The following is a 13,017-nucleotide window of genomic DNA, read 5'->3' on the forward strand; positions in this document are numbered from 1 at the left end:
TTGTTTCAATCTTTCAACAATTTGAATCATATTATATTTTCAATTTTGAAATGGTGGTCGTACTTACGTAATGCTTAGAAGTTCAGTAGACGCATGCAATGGTGCAACGTTAACCGACACCTGATTTGGTTCCACGTCGATGCTCACGCTGATGTCACTGCTATGGCCCGCGTTAAGCAAGTACCCAGCACCACAGGTTGCGCCTCCAGGGAATTGAATTTTGTGGCTCCATTCCATACTAGATCGTATGCTAAAAAACAAAGAGGCATAAATACTTGTACATTTACACTACGGTTTATGTTGTTGAAAGCGTTTAATAGTCTTTGTTTGTAATGATAATAACGAAAGGCTGTTCTGCGGTTTCTTGGGCTTATGAAATGGTGAGATTATAACAACGTAGGTAACACAAAATCTGGAATTATTGTCAGAATTTAAGACCTTTAGGCGGGTCCGAGGTTACTGCTTGTTTGAAATCAAATAATCTGTACTCACAGTGGTTTGGCCTGAACAGACAAGGTGCCCCGGTTGTAAAGGAAGATGTTCCGAATTTGTGCAGTTACGCTTGAACGGAGATTGTAGTAGTAAGTAAGACTCGTGCTTTGTACATGCGGTAAGCCAATCGAAGTGGGAGAAGCAATGTCCATTCGCAAAGGTTCGTTGGCCTCCAAACTCCGATAGCTTTTGCCACTTTCAAACTCTTGCGATAGCTATAAAAAATCCATCAGTTTTTACTTTGCGACACGACTACCATTAAGCTACATTCCATCACTAACGACATCTTTAAAAGAAAGCAACAATTTCTGGTTTTAAACAAAATGAAGTGTTTGCTTTTTCGACTAAACTAGATAAGGCAAATTTAACTCAATGAAAATCTTTACTTCTCACAGTTAAAATATATTTTTTGAAATAATGTTGCGACAGTATTTTTCATGTTTTAGACACCTGTCATGTTTTTCATGGCTTTAAGTACTGTAAAAAAGGATACGCACCCTTACAGTGTAATTTTACAATCTAACGTTTGTTTGCACTGTTATCCAGGGTTATTTATGTAGTTATCCAGGGTTTATTTATGGGTTGCTGCCTAATGGGATGTCTTTTAAGCTTGTAATAGAGTAAATATTACACACAGCCTACCGTCCATAATTTCATGAGATTCATCTTACGAAGCCAGGGCATCTCAATCAGCCTGTTGAGGTCGATCTCCTTGTTCAGAAGTTTGACGTAGACTGGCATGCTACTTTGCATTTTCAGCATGTTGAACGCGACGTATGCCTGAAACAACAACAAAAATCAACAACAAGTTTTATGTGTTCTAACTCTCGTTAATAACGTCAGAAAGGTATATTGACATTAGAAAATCCTTTTTTGAGCTTGAGTGTTTTCCTACAGGACAGTTGTTTTGCATTATTTTATAAATTTTGTGGGTTTTAATTTGTCTCGGTCGTCGTGCTGGCCTGTAAATGAATTACTGGCCTTTTGACTAAAGTGAACAAAATGGTAACGCCTTAAAAAAGTTACTAGTTGGCGCAGTGTTAGCTTTTGCGCAGTGTAAGGAATTGTGTGATATGCAATTAGATGAAAAAGATACGTTGTCTGCGTAAAATATTCGGTTTCGGCGAAACCAACTCTTTGTAAAGATCTTTGGTTCAGTCAAATAATTTCGTTAAACTGACGTTTCGGTACATCACTACCCGTACCTCATCTTGGATTTGGGCTAAGTTGCGTAGCTCTTCTTCAGTGAGTGGGGGTAGAGCGCTGGTGGCACTGTCCATAAGCTGGTAGAACGGCAAGTTGAGCAGTTGTTCGAGTCTAGGTTCAGCGAAGATTCCTTTGCTTCCGAGCAATGGCCGAACGAGAGAAAGCATGTTGTTCAAATCTGCTGTCAACTCCATAAGTGTGATGTTTCTTGAATCCCACTGCAAATAGTTGCAATTTGACTGGGGGTGCGGAAATTTGATTCTTATCTAGGTATATTACATTACAATGATTTTTGAAAAGGTGGTAATTGGTCTATTTTGTAAACCATTGTTGTTGGTTGTGTATGTTTAGCTACTTTTTGTTTGCTACTATCGAGGTAGAGCAAATGATGTTGTTTTTGGCATATGCAAACGTATGCCTTTAATACAGACAATCTACATAATCAGTTTGGTTACGAAATCTTTGAAAACACGGGTAAAACGTATTTTTACCTCACCAACCATCTTAAGGGAAGCCTGAGTATCTTTGTGGCGTTAAAAGAGCGATGCCAGTTTTTCACAAAAAAACGAAATCGCTTACCTCTCCCATGATTGCAACGTCCGCCAACAGTGGGAAAATGCTATTTTGTGGGAAAACAACATGGGATTTCACGTAGAAATTGACTTCCCGCTCGAGGTACGGCACGAAGATTGATCTTGCAAAATTGTACTCTTTTTCCGTGACTGGTGTCACTTCGTTGTAAAGGTCGATTTCCGCCCAGTTGTTTCGTCTAAGCGACTTCATAACTATATCCGCGAAACTGAGAACCATAACATACAAAAACTTACAGCTAATATTATGAACTGTTACCTGGTTCATTCGATATTAATCGGGAAAACGATTTTAACTGTGTTTACGTGGTCGATTCATGAAACAAATTTGTTCATGCTTGCATTGTAAATCTTAGTTCACGTAATCTTATTTAATTTTTGTGCAATTTAATGGCCATATGAGACAAAGAAGTTGGTTTAAACCTGACTGGTGCGACTGCCATATATACTTATTTATTTTATTGCTTATGCAAAATTCAGTATTATTACCAGTTCTTGGAGCCGCAAACCGTAGCAAAACCCAAGTTAAATGCGACAGCTATGTCGGGTATATACCATATCAAATTATCGGGCCCTGACCTGTTAACACGAAAGGTCGTGTATAACAAACTTTATTTTGACCTTAGATTTAGCCGAAAGTCATACCTTTCGCTAAGCACGCAATAACGAGTTCCTCTGTACTGGATCTGTGCTTTAATATGTTCCTTCACGTAGTGTTTCACTGCTTTTGGTGTAGGGTCCAAACTGACTACATTATGAAAGATTTATGTTTGGTACTGTTTTCGTAGTTAGTGATTAGTAAAACTTTGTAAGGCCTATATGAAAATGCGTTTTATTCAGAAAATCAAATGTTCTTACCAATGTTGGCAATGCTTCGGAATTCCGCTTCTGTTGGGTTGTTGTTGATCAAATATGCGTAACACGACAAACGCAGTGTTACCAGGCGGCTGTTGTCGGTGAAAATCGACAAAATCTTCGTCCGCATCTGGTTTCATACAAGTATTTAAATTACGCAATTTTAGTATATCTTAAATGGTGAAACTAACGGCCCAAATAGACGTAAAAAGCGATATTCTGTATATTCATTATAACGTTTCGGAAAATGCTCATGCCATCATCAGTGATATCAAGGTGGCTTACACCTCCTTCTGCGCATCTTTTATTCTATCGTTTTAAAGCATGACGTTTTTCGGGTCGTTATTTTTACGTCTATTTGGGTCGTTATTTTCACCGTTATACTTATGAACAGATTAGTATAACTGTGTTTGGATTTTTAATTAGACACCTAAACATGTTCGGAAACAACTACTGCTGTAGACTAGGGCTTCACAAACTGGGGTGCGCGATCCTTACATGGTCCCACTGAAAGTTTTGGGGTCGTGGTTACTTTGATTTAACTTAATAAAAAGTCATTTGAAGGTGATTTTTCTAACTTTCAGCAAGCACATTAAAAAACTGATGAAAAAAATCCTAAAGTAGCAGTGTAGCATGCAACTGGCAGTATATGTTACCATAGGGGCATCAGCTAAAACGTTTGTGAAGCTGTAGATCATATTTGGTAATCAGTGAATTTAGTAGCAAAACTTTTAGCTTTATTTGTAGCAATATATATTCGCTGTAGTACGAATTTTAATATTAAACTCACCGCCGGCTCAACAGGAACGTTTTTCAGCGATCTGACAGCTTCCAGTGCCACAGTAACCGGTGCATGCACATTGTACGCGCAGTTGACAAAAATGGCTCCGTTTAGTCCAGCGTTTGTGGGAAGGGCGCTTAATGATTTTATGGCCGCCAACATGATGAGTTCATGTTCTGTAAAGTAGACTTGTGTTACTTTTTTAAACATAATTCTTTGACATAAATTGACTGATTCTCTGTAGAGATTTTATCGTCCGGTTTTACTGTTTTATCGTAAAAAGAGGCAAACACTGATCTTCAGTTTAAGCCTTGCTGTTGATGGTTTTGATCCATAACTGAAGCTATAGTTGGATCATTTTAATCACAAGTAGTTTTAATATGTTGTCAAGTCAGACTTGACGTAGAGCCTTTTATCGTTAAACTTATGTAAAACATTAATAACTAATTATGCCTACAGATCTATTCAATTAGAATTTATTACTTGCTCAACTTAAGAAACCCCTTTTTCAAACCAATAACTGAGGTATATGTGTTGTATTTGTGGCTGATAATGTGCAACATTGATTTTCTAGCTTAAATTATAATTGCAACTATAAAAAGACGTTTTAGTGCGAATTCATACCGTTGTAAGTGATTGAAATTGAACAGTCGGTGTTCAGAAGGGTTTTAAGGTAGTTGATTGCTTCGATGGTCTGAGGTTCGAGCGTATCCAATTCACACGTATCCATGTGTCGAGCAAGGACTTTTCCGAGAGTCAATACCCTCAATGGTGTGGTGCGCTGAGTTGCGAAGTACTGCAAAGGGTTTTGGTGGTTAAGTCTCTTTGAAATTAATCGAAGCGTTGTGACGTACACTGTTTTCCTGATGTAATAAGCTTTAAGACATAATTATGGTAAGGCATGACTTTTTTTCCTTCTCAGGTAAGCCCCTGTGAAGAAGCTCATAATGATAAGTTGGCCTTGAGGGCAGTAACAATTCTTATTCTGAGTAAATTGCTTGTAAACGGTTAATTTCTGATTTTGTTTTCTATACCTTAAAGTGCAAAATGAAACTTACGTGTGCGGCGGCAACCATGTTAACATTTGGTTTCTCAAACGTCGTCATTGCTTTCATCACTCCGCTTTCAATTTCCACTGCGTCGGTTGTTAAGTCAATGTTGCGTAGGAAACGATGGAAACCGTTCTGGCAAGCAAGTGCTTCTTGGCAAGTCGGTAGGTGGCAGCGAAGAGACACAATGCTGCACCTGTAGAGAAGCTGCACCCACAAAATCCTGCGTTCAAAACAGCAGGTGTGTTATTTAGAGTGCCTAACTTCACAGCGCGAGCAACTAAGTCTTACGTGAGAGTTTCACGTTGTTCTCCGGTATAGGCATTAGAAACGTTTTCCCACAAGGACCACATGCCATGGTTCGGTAGTGTAGATATGTACTGAGCAAGTTTTGCGAATTTACCGGCCGTAAACGGACCGTTAGGTGTCGTGATGAGATCTCGCACTACAGCCACGGGGTCAAAGTTCACGAATAACCCGTCGATCGTTTCCTTCCATTGCGCCTCGTACATAACCGAGTGTCGTTCGTATCGCGCCTTGATTTGGTCTCTTTCCACTGAGATAAAAAATATTTGAGTAATTAAACAAAGCAAATTGTTACCGAAATGCTTTTGGTCATTTGCAGACATGTTAAAATGCTTTAACACTATATTTATTTTTTTATTTGCGCTACTGCGTGCATATTAATAGGAAACATGTAGCTTAAAGATAAGTGCCATTTTTGTACACTAAGTCCTAACTGTAAAACCATGTTCTATACTTTAAACCAAACAGCACATGCGTTCGCGCAAGATTGATATCCAATCTCATACACTTACCTGATGTGATTCGATCGCTGGGTTCCATTCTCTCGTCCGCCAATCTGTTCATGTTCAACTGAACTCTTGCCTTCGCATTCGCAGTGTTTCCGTACAGTAAGTCGCTTAGAGCCTGTCATATACAGTAGCATCGTGATGTAACAAAGTATACAAACCCTTGACAAATTAATTCAGCGCAGAGTTGTAAGCCGGACTGGGCCTTTCGGGCCGGGTTTGGGTTTAGGTTTCTTTAAATTTAAAACAAGGGGCTTGATATGGGCCTGACTGTGTCAGTATTTAAAAAAACAGCTTAGTAGCCAGTTGCTGGACCTGACCTAATGTCAAAAACTCTACATCGCCTTGTTTAAGACCAATGGTCCATCATTGTATATGCGGTTTGTTGTCTTGGTTCTTCTGGGGCTTTACTTCTAACGCCTGTCAATCAAACTTTCGGGCCTAAACTCGATTTGATTCGGGACGGGTTTCAGGCGTGTACTTTCGGGTTCGGGCTCCAATTTCAGGCTCCAATTTTTTTGACATAATTATACAAGTTCTAACAACAGGCTAAAACGTTTTCCTATGCCTGAACCATGATCAAAAACGTGGCGATCCATTTTATATAGGTTCAAATGGAACGCGTTCAAATTGCACTTGACTAGCCCTATTTCGCAACTTATAAGTTTGAGTTTGCAAACAAAGGGTATACGTACCTTGAAGTAGGGATTGTTGGTTAAGAATACCGGTTTGGTTTCGACACAACGCACTTCTTCAACCAGTCGTCCTCTCTCCAACATGTAGCTGCATTCTTGTACTGGCGGCTTTTCCAATTTGTGCGCCACACTCACTACCTGCAAAAGTATCAAACGCCTCATATCGAAAATTTGTTAATATCGATTATTTGTTTAGTTTAGCGACTAAATTAATTATGCGCTGGACATGATTAGGTTTTTGGTTACATACACCGAATCAAAAATATTCGTATTTCTTATGGTCATACTGAACCACTTTATTTATTGAGGTTAAAACCATTTCAGTTACTTTTATCTGGGTTCGCCTCCGTGTGATGATGGTTATTAGAATGTAGTTTACCAAAGTAAGACTTGGATTAATGTTTTAGGGGTCTGGAGTGTTAGCAAAAATTTACGAACCACTGCTTTACATTAACAGACGTCCGTCATGTAGAATCACAAGTATTAACTTTATCAAACGTAAACTTGTTTTAACGCACCAAGTCGCTTGCTATGGCCCTTAAATCAGAATTTTCATTGGTGGTATGAATCTCTCCATATTCTTTGATGCTCCACGGGTGTTTGAAGTTAGTTGTGTCTCTTGTTACCGTCACTTGACGTGGTGCACCGACCGCTACTGTGCTGATTCGAGCGCTGACGTTGCCGATTCCAAAGATGTTTTCCTCTTCATACTAAAAATAACACGAAATGTTTTGGATATAAGTCAAGTGGGGGGTTGAATTGTGCAGTAAAACATTGGGCGATAAAGTGTAGTTGCGTTTAAGGGTTAATACAGGGGTGCGCAACCTTTTTGCTCCTTATTTCACCGACGGCCGCAAATTGCTTTTCGATCCTTATTTCACTGACGGCCACCAATTGCTTGCTTGTTTTTGGGTCAAAAAAAAATTATCGTCTATATACGCCATCCATTGGCGCCAAAAAAGCCCAGATTAATTTCTAATTTATACACAGATTTAGCTAAATAGCCTGGTGATCAGTCGTAACTGTGTATGACGTCATAATCTATATTGTGACGCTTGTGGTACCTTTTTTTCACATTGTTTGCACATAGTAAGCGTGCAAAAAGTCTGACGCTTTTGGCTACTAAGCTGAAAGTGCTCTTTCCAGTCCCACAAAATTTGTTTAGAGCAATTTAAAAATATTTAGCAAAAGGGCTTTTTACGTCACGGCCGCCAGTACGTGTATTTGTAAACATGTTCACGGCCGCACAAACTCGTCTCGTCGGCCGCATGTGACCGTACGACCGCAGGTTGTGCACCCCTGGATTAATGTATTATCTTGCAGTCTCATAGCTTTCATAAATTATACATTATTTATCGAAATAGTAATAATACGTGTTTTTTTTCAACTGTTTAAATTACATGGACGCTAAGCGTTGCTTGTTTGAGCATGATGTTGGTGAGTTTTTAGGGCACAACTTTTACGTTGAGTATAGGTCTTGCCTAAATTCGTTTTTCACGGGCCTGGTCATATTGAGACGTTAAATTTTTGTGTGAAAGTAAGGGATCTTCATATAAAGGAGGGCAAAAGCTGACTTATGTAGCGTTTCTTTTGATTGATGTTTTACCTCCACTGGTGCGTTGAGTCCAGCCACCCTAAGAGCAGAGAAGTTGATCTGAAGAACCGAAAGCGCCGCTTTTTTGATGTTGAGAATATCCGACGGTTCGGAGTTATCAGCAAACACTTTGGTTATCTGCAAACGATCAAATTGATTTGTTCTGTCACAGAAAGTCAAAAGCAATAGCACATAGATTAGTACACCTAGTATTTGTCATTACATCTTCAATCAGAAGCTTTTAATACTTCAATAATTAAAAAATGGATTCTGTACCAACATTCAGCAATTTTAAACCCGAAAAAGGGGATTATAGATTTCGATTTGATAAATTGAAAGGAAGAAAGTTTAATTTAATCTTACCCTTCCATCAACAAAATGGAAATACACGCTATTCTGTCTCATCAGCTTAGCGACATTGTCAAGCGGCGACGGGTTGGTGTAGACCAGGGTACCATTCGGAAAGGGAGTCCCCCCAAAAACATGACAATGTTTAAAGGACATTGTCCCCGCACATTGGTAGGGTATCTTGATCTCCACAGAACACCTAGGTATGTTACACAATACCGTTTATTGTTTTTCGGGCAGATTTTCATTGCATAATAACAGACGCGTCGACGTCCCGTACGAGGCGCCTTCATCAGAATAATTGCGTGCGGTAAAACACAACACAATTGTTTATGCAGCATGCCTGGCAGCAGCAGCTTATTCATAGTGATTAGTATCATTTAGAAACGATAAAGGACATTAAGGTGCATTTTGGCAAACGTTTTACAAATTCATTTCAAAATAACATATACGGGCCTTAATCTCTCGTTGTTTAAGAACTCAAAATTGACGCGCACACAAATAAACTTTTTGGTGTAGCCTACTTGTTAGAATTTTTTTTCATTTATGTCAAATTTTATGGAAAACAATACTATTTAAAGTTTGAGCTGTATGAATCGTATTTAGACGTTTTCGTTGTTTTTTGCAATTGACACTCACAAAGGGCATCATTTTTTATTTGCGTTTTTACATTTTTTGGCGCTAATTTGGAAAAAAACGTATTCGGCGCTCATCCAATTCTGTTACTTGCATATTCTATTCGGGGTACGAATGCTGGAAAAAAATCAACTACTCCCTAATTAGGTAATATGCTAAACGCCATATTGACTCACCGTTTCGAAAATTACACCATTGAAAAGTACACAAATACTTCATCCCATATTTACGTTTCCTATATTGATGTAATACTTGCTTTAATATGCGCGGTTTAAAAAAAGTTTGTTATTGGTTTGTCCCGAAGCTAAAAAACATGTGCCGCTTTTTAAATTTCGGTTTAAAATATTTATTTCAAAAGTAGTTTACCTTAACAGTGCACCGTTTCGAATTTCATGTTGTTGACTTTCAATGATTCCTTCATACTGGTAAGTGTACTTTCTTGCGATAATGAAACTCTGTACCGCTAAAACATAAAATAAAAACTTGAAAATGGTAAAATAACGGCAAATTATAACACCCACTTCTTAAACCACACAACTTACGTTTGCATTGTGGAAAGTCAAAAAAGTCTTCTTTGATTTCTGAAAGTAGAGGATCACGTATTTTTATATGTTACGAACTTCCACAAACCAGTCTTTACATGGCGAGGCATTTTTTAAATGCGTAAAATAGCAGTTAATTCTGGGCCACAGTACGCCTGCCCCAGGCCCATTGAAGGCGCGACACCGAATCAGTCGGTCACCGAGCATTCACCACCATACGGCAAGGCGTAGGCTAGAAAAATCTAGCCTGCGATGGGATTCGAACCCACGACAGGAGCCTTTCCGGACTCGCGCTCTACTAATTGAGCTACGCGGGCTCAGTGGAGAATCCGCCGAAAGTTGTTGAAAAAGTTGAATCACAAGCACCGTATGTTCATCCTAACTAATTCTGGGCCAGGTTGTTTTAGTTAGGTTTAATGTATTTTAAAAAAATCCCTATTTATAATTTTTAAACACAAAATTTGGTTTATTCAAGTGCCATAAGTGCCATTGAGAACGAAATAGTTATTATTACAAAATGCGTAGTATTTTTAGCAAGAAAGAACTGTTGTTATTGCTTATATGAAACATCAAAAAATATCCATAGTAACTAGCTGTTTTGGTAATTCATGGCGAACAAGCGATTTCTTGTACGGGCAAAATGCGATGCACTAATTTGTATGTAGCCTACTCACGTGCTACTGGCTCCTCCAATTGCGCCTCAGTTGCCACAAAACAGATGAGCATCAAAAGCAGCAGGGCAAATGCCTGTCGCCCCATTTTCGCCGACTTGGATCTTCGTATAACAGGTTTCTTGAAATGCCTACGTTGAACAAATCAAACGCAGAATGCTCCAAGGCATCGGGGTTGATTGCTTTTATTCCCCGGGGCCAGAATCGTACCTTGACCCGCGTAAGAGGAAATAATGTCGCGGTGGCCAAATCGACGCCAATGCTTGTTCGCGCGCCAGCGTCGGCGCCAGAAAAGGAGAGCGGCTTGCCCACATGAAAATGCAAGGTAAACAAATGCTGCAATTATTGCAATATCGCGACCGTTGGTTGCAATGCAGCGTCGATTTTTATTGCTTATTTTCTCAGTCGATCCTGTTGGCGGTGTGTTACGAGTTATATACCTACTTTCACAAAATCCACCTAAAAAGAGGGCATGCCGAAATCACCTTTATATTTCATTTTCCAAAAAGCAAACCGTGGTGCAAAATAGGTAAAAGCATTTGGGTCTTGTATTTGTGCCACTTGGGATCAAAAGAATGCAGACATGCATAAAAACTATTCCAGATTTGGTAAATGTTCGCAACCAAAAATCGTGTGAATTACGTTTTAGGGACACTGAAATTAAACGTATCAGCGAAAGAACATAACACTAAGCCGGCAAAAGAGTATTTTTGAAGGTTTTTGTACGCAATATGTTTCAGTTGAGTTTATTTCGCTAGGTGAACGTCAACACAATTGCACTAAAACAATCACCAAGCCGGATTTAGCACATTTAAAGTTCCGTTTGGAGAACAAAGGTTATACGAACTCGCACAATTGGACCAAGTGTTTTTCACACTCTGTATCAAGTGCGCCTTAAATGTTTGCTGTCTGGTGCCAAGAGTCTGCCCACCTGTGCACCGCACCTGGTTTTATAACTCGTAAAAGCGTCACTTTCAACTGTGAATTTGCGACTTTACGGCTCCGCCAAAGCTGCTTGTAAACAGCAAACAAGTCGACTGTCAACCTTGCTGGAGCAAATTCATCAACAAAACGTGACTTTTAAAATTCAGCTGCATTAATAACATGATCTGCGGTTCGTTGACCCATTTGTAAACGAGTTGTAAAAAAATGCTCTAACAGGGGTAATTTGTTATTTAAGTGTAAATTTAAGCAAGAATAAATTGATTGCCGAATACTATGTAGGAAACTTGGGGTAAATTATATCATTCAAATCTATACTAAAAAATGAAAGAGAATTAAAATTGGTATCTATAAGCAGGGTTTATTCATTTTTCGTTGCGTTCACTATACACATTTTAGTGTTTTCGCCAGCCAGTACGACAAAAAAACTTATATTGTTGTGGACTTTTCGAATGAGTTAAACCCAACCGAAAATAATAACTTTTGCACATCAATGTTTTTCTTGGCTGTAAGGTTTGACATATAAGGTAGTGAATTATACATTTTGGGAATTGGTCTTGTCCCTTCCACTAAATCGTGTTCCGCTTGATTTCTAAGAAGAGTTATTTGATCGAAGTCCAATCTGCGTTCCCATACCTTGGAGAACAACAACGTTTTAACATCTTAAAGCAATAGCAAGAATATTGCCGAAACGTTTTTGTTGCAACGGACTAATATTTTTTGGTCACACAAAACACCTAAGATTTAGAAGCAAAAAACACAGGCTTGTAAATTCATGTTCTAAATACCAAAATGATATAGGAATCTGATTTAGGAGCCCTTTTTAGATACGTACAAACTAATTTTGCAGTTTTTTACTTGAGATCCAAAACCCCAATTTGTACCTTTGTACACGGTGAACCACTTCTTTGAATATCATGGCTTTTGTGTTGAGGGATATACAGCATATCGGTAGGGAAATCGGCGAAAACGAATTCGAATAACACAGTACAGTCCAAAGGTTCGTTCACAGATACTTCAACGGGTAATTTAGTCAGTTAAGGTTGAAATAGGCCGAAATTCATTTTGTTGTAGGCTATAAGGGTAACGGACAAAGTCCCTTGTCCAAACTTTTCGTATAAATTTGTGATCATCTGAAAAGGCCCTTCTAGTCAAATACAGGAAGTTTACATGATATCTTTAACTCAAATCAAATGTTATGCGTTGGTACAAAGGTCGCAGTCCGGTTTTGGGAAAGCGAAAACGGCTGCAATTTTTCATGCAAATTTAAACCTAAATCTGCTCCGACCCAGTAAAAATGCAGAAAAAAAGTGAACGCCGCACGGAGTTTCAAACCAGACGAATAATAATGTATCGCGCAGTGCACGGCCAAACTCTTTGAGAATAATAGCCGTGAAGATAATGAGAAGCCATACAAGTAAACCGGTTTAAAACGTAGACCTAACCTGAACCCGAAATTAGTTTGTTTGAAAAAATAAGAACCTAAGCCATAAAAACAATAAATAGGGAGCCTGAACCCATCCAACAACTTTTTGACTCCCACACCAATTAAAAAAAAACTCGACAGGGCGTACCATTTGCAAGGATTTTCATTGGTAGATTAGTGCCAACATTTCCATTGCAAATGTAAGATTTAGGCACAAATAACAACAATTACTTCTCAAAGTATGCATAACATCAATGTGGAAAACAAATATAAATGTGTTTGGTCCACGTATGGGTTTTAAACTAGCTGCAGTGTTATCAATTTTTTTCCCAAATCAAGATTTTAAAATCAGTTTTACCGTTTTTTTTACTTCAGTCG

General features: G+C 38.7%; 1 protein-coding gene across 1 annotated transcript in view; it reads right to left on the reverse strand.

The window, feature by feature from the left end:
- LOC145218006 (uncharacterized) overlaps positions 1–10,716 on the reverse strand; it is a 29,646-nt gene extending 18,930 nt beyond the window's left edge. The window contains exons 1-19 of the mRNA XM_080085406.1: positions 10,275–10,716; positions 9,601–9,639; positions 9,425–9,521; positions 8,438–8,621; positions 8,087–8,212; positions 6,999–7,190; positions 6,481–6,618; positions 5,792–5,903; positions 5,265–5,529; positions 4,983–5,196; positions 4,549–4,720; positions 3,934–4,100; positions 3,147–3,273; positions 2,934–3,036; positions 2,278–2,497; positions 1,698–1,916; positions 1,135–1,272; positions 493–707; positions 68–250 (exon numbers count right to left, since the gene is read on the reverse strand). Of these exons, the coding sequence (XP_079941532.1) occupies positions 68–250; positions 493–707; positions 1,135–1,272; positions 1,698–1,916; positions 2,278–2,497; positions 2,934–3,036; positions 3,147–3,273; positions 3,934–4,100; positions 4,549–4,720; positions 4,983–5,196; positions 5,265–5,529; positions 5,792–5,903; positions 6,481–6,618; positions 6,999–7,190; positions 8,087–8,212; positions 8,438–8,621; positions 9,425–9,521; positions 9,601–9,639; positions 10,275–10,359 (2,996 nt within the window). The 5' untranslated portion in view covers positions 10,360–10,716. The remainder of the gene's footprint in view (positions 1–67; positions 251–492; positions 708–1,134; positions 1,273–1,697; positions 1,917–2,277; positions 2,498–2,933; positions 3,037–3,146; positions 3,274–3,933; positions 4,101–4,548; positions 4,721–4,982; positions 5,197–5,264; positions 5,530–5,791; positions 5,904–6,480; positions 6,619–6,998; positions 7,191–8,086; positions 8,213–8,437; positions 8,622–9,424; positions 9,522–9,600; positions 9,640–10,274) is intronic.
- Between the last annotated feature and the right edge of the window lie 2,301 nt (positions 10,717–13,017).

The sequence above is a fragment of the Phallusia mammillata genome, chromosome 3, assembly GCF_965637545.1.
Source record: "Phallusia mammillata chromosome 3, kaPhaMamm4.hap1.1, whole genome shotgun sequence".
Taxonomy (NCBI): Eukaryota; Metazoa; Chordata; class Ascidiacea; order Phlebobranchia; family Ascidiidae; genus Phallusia; species Phallusia mammillata.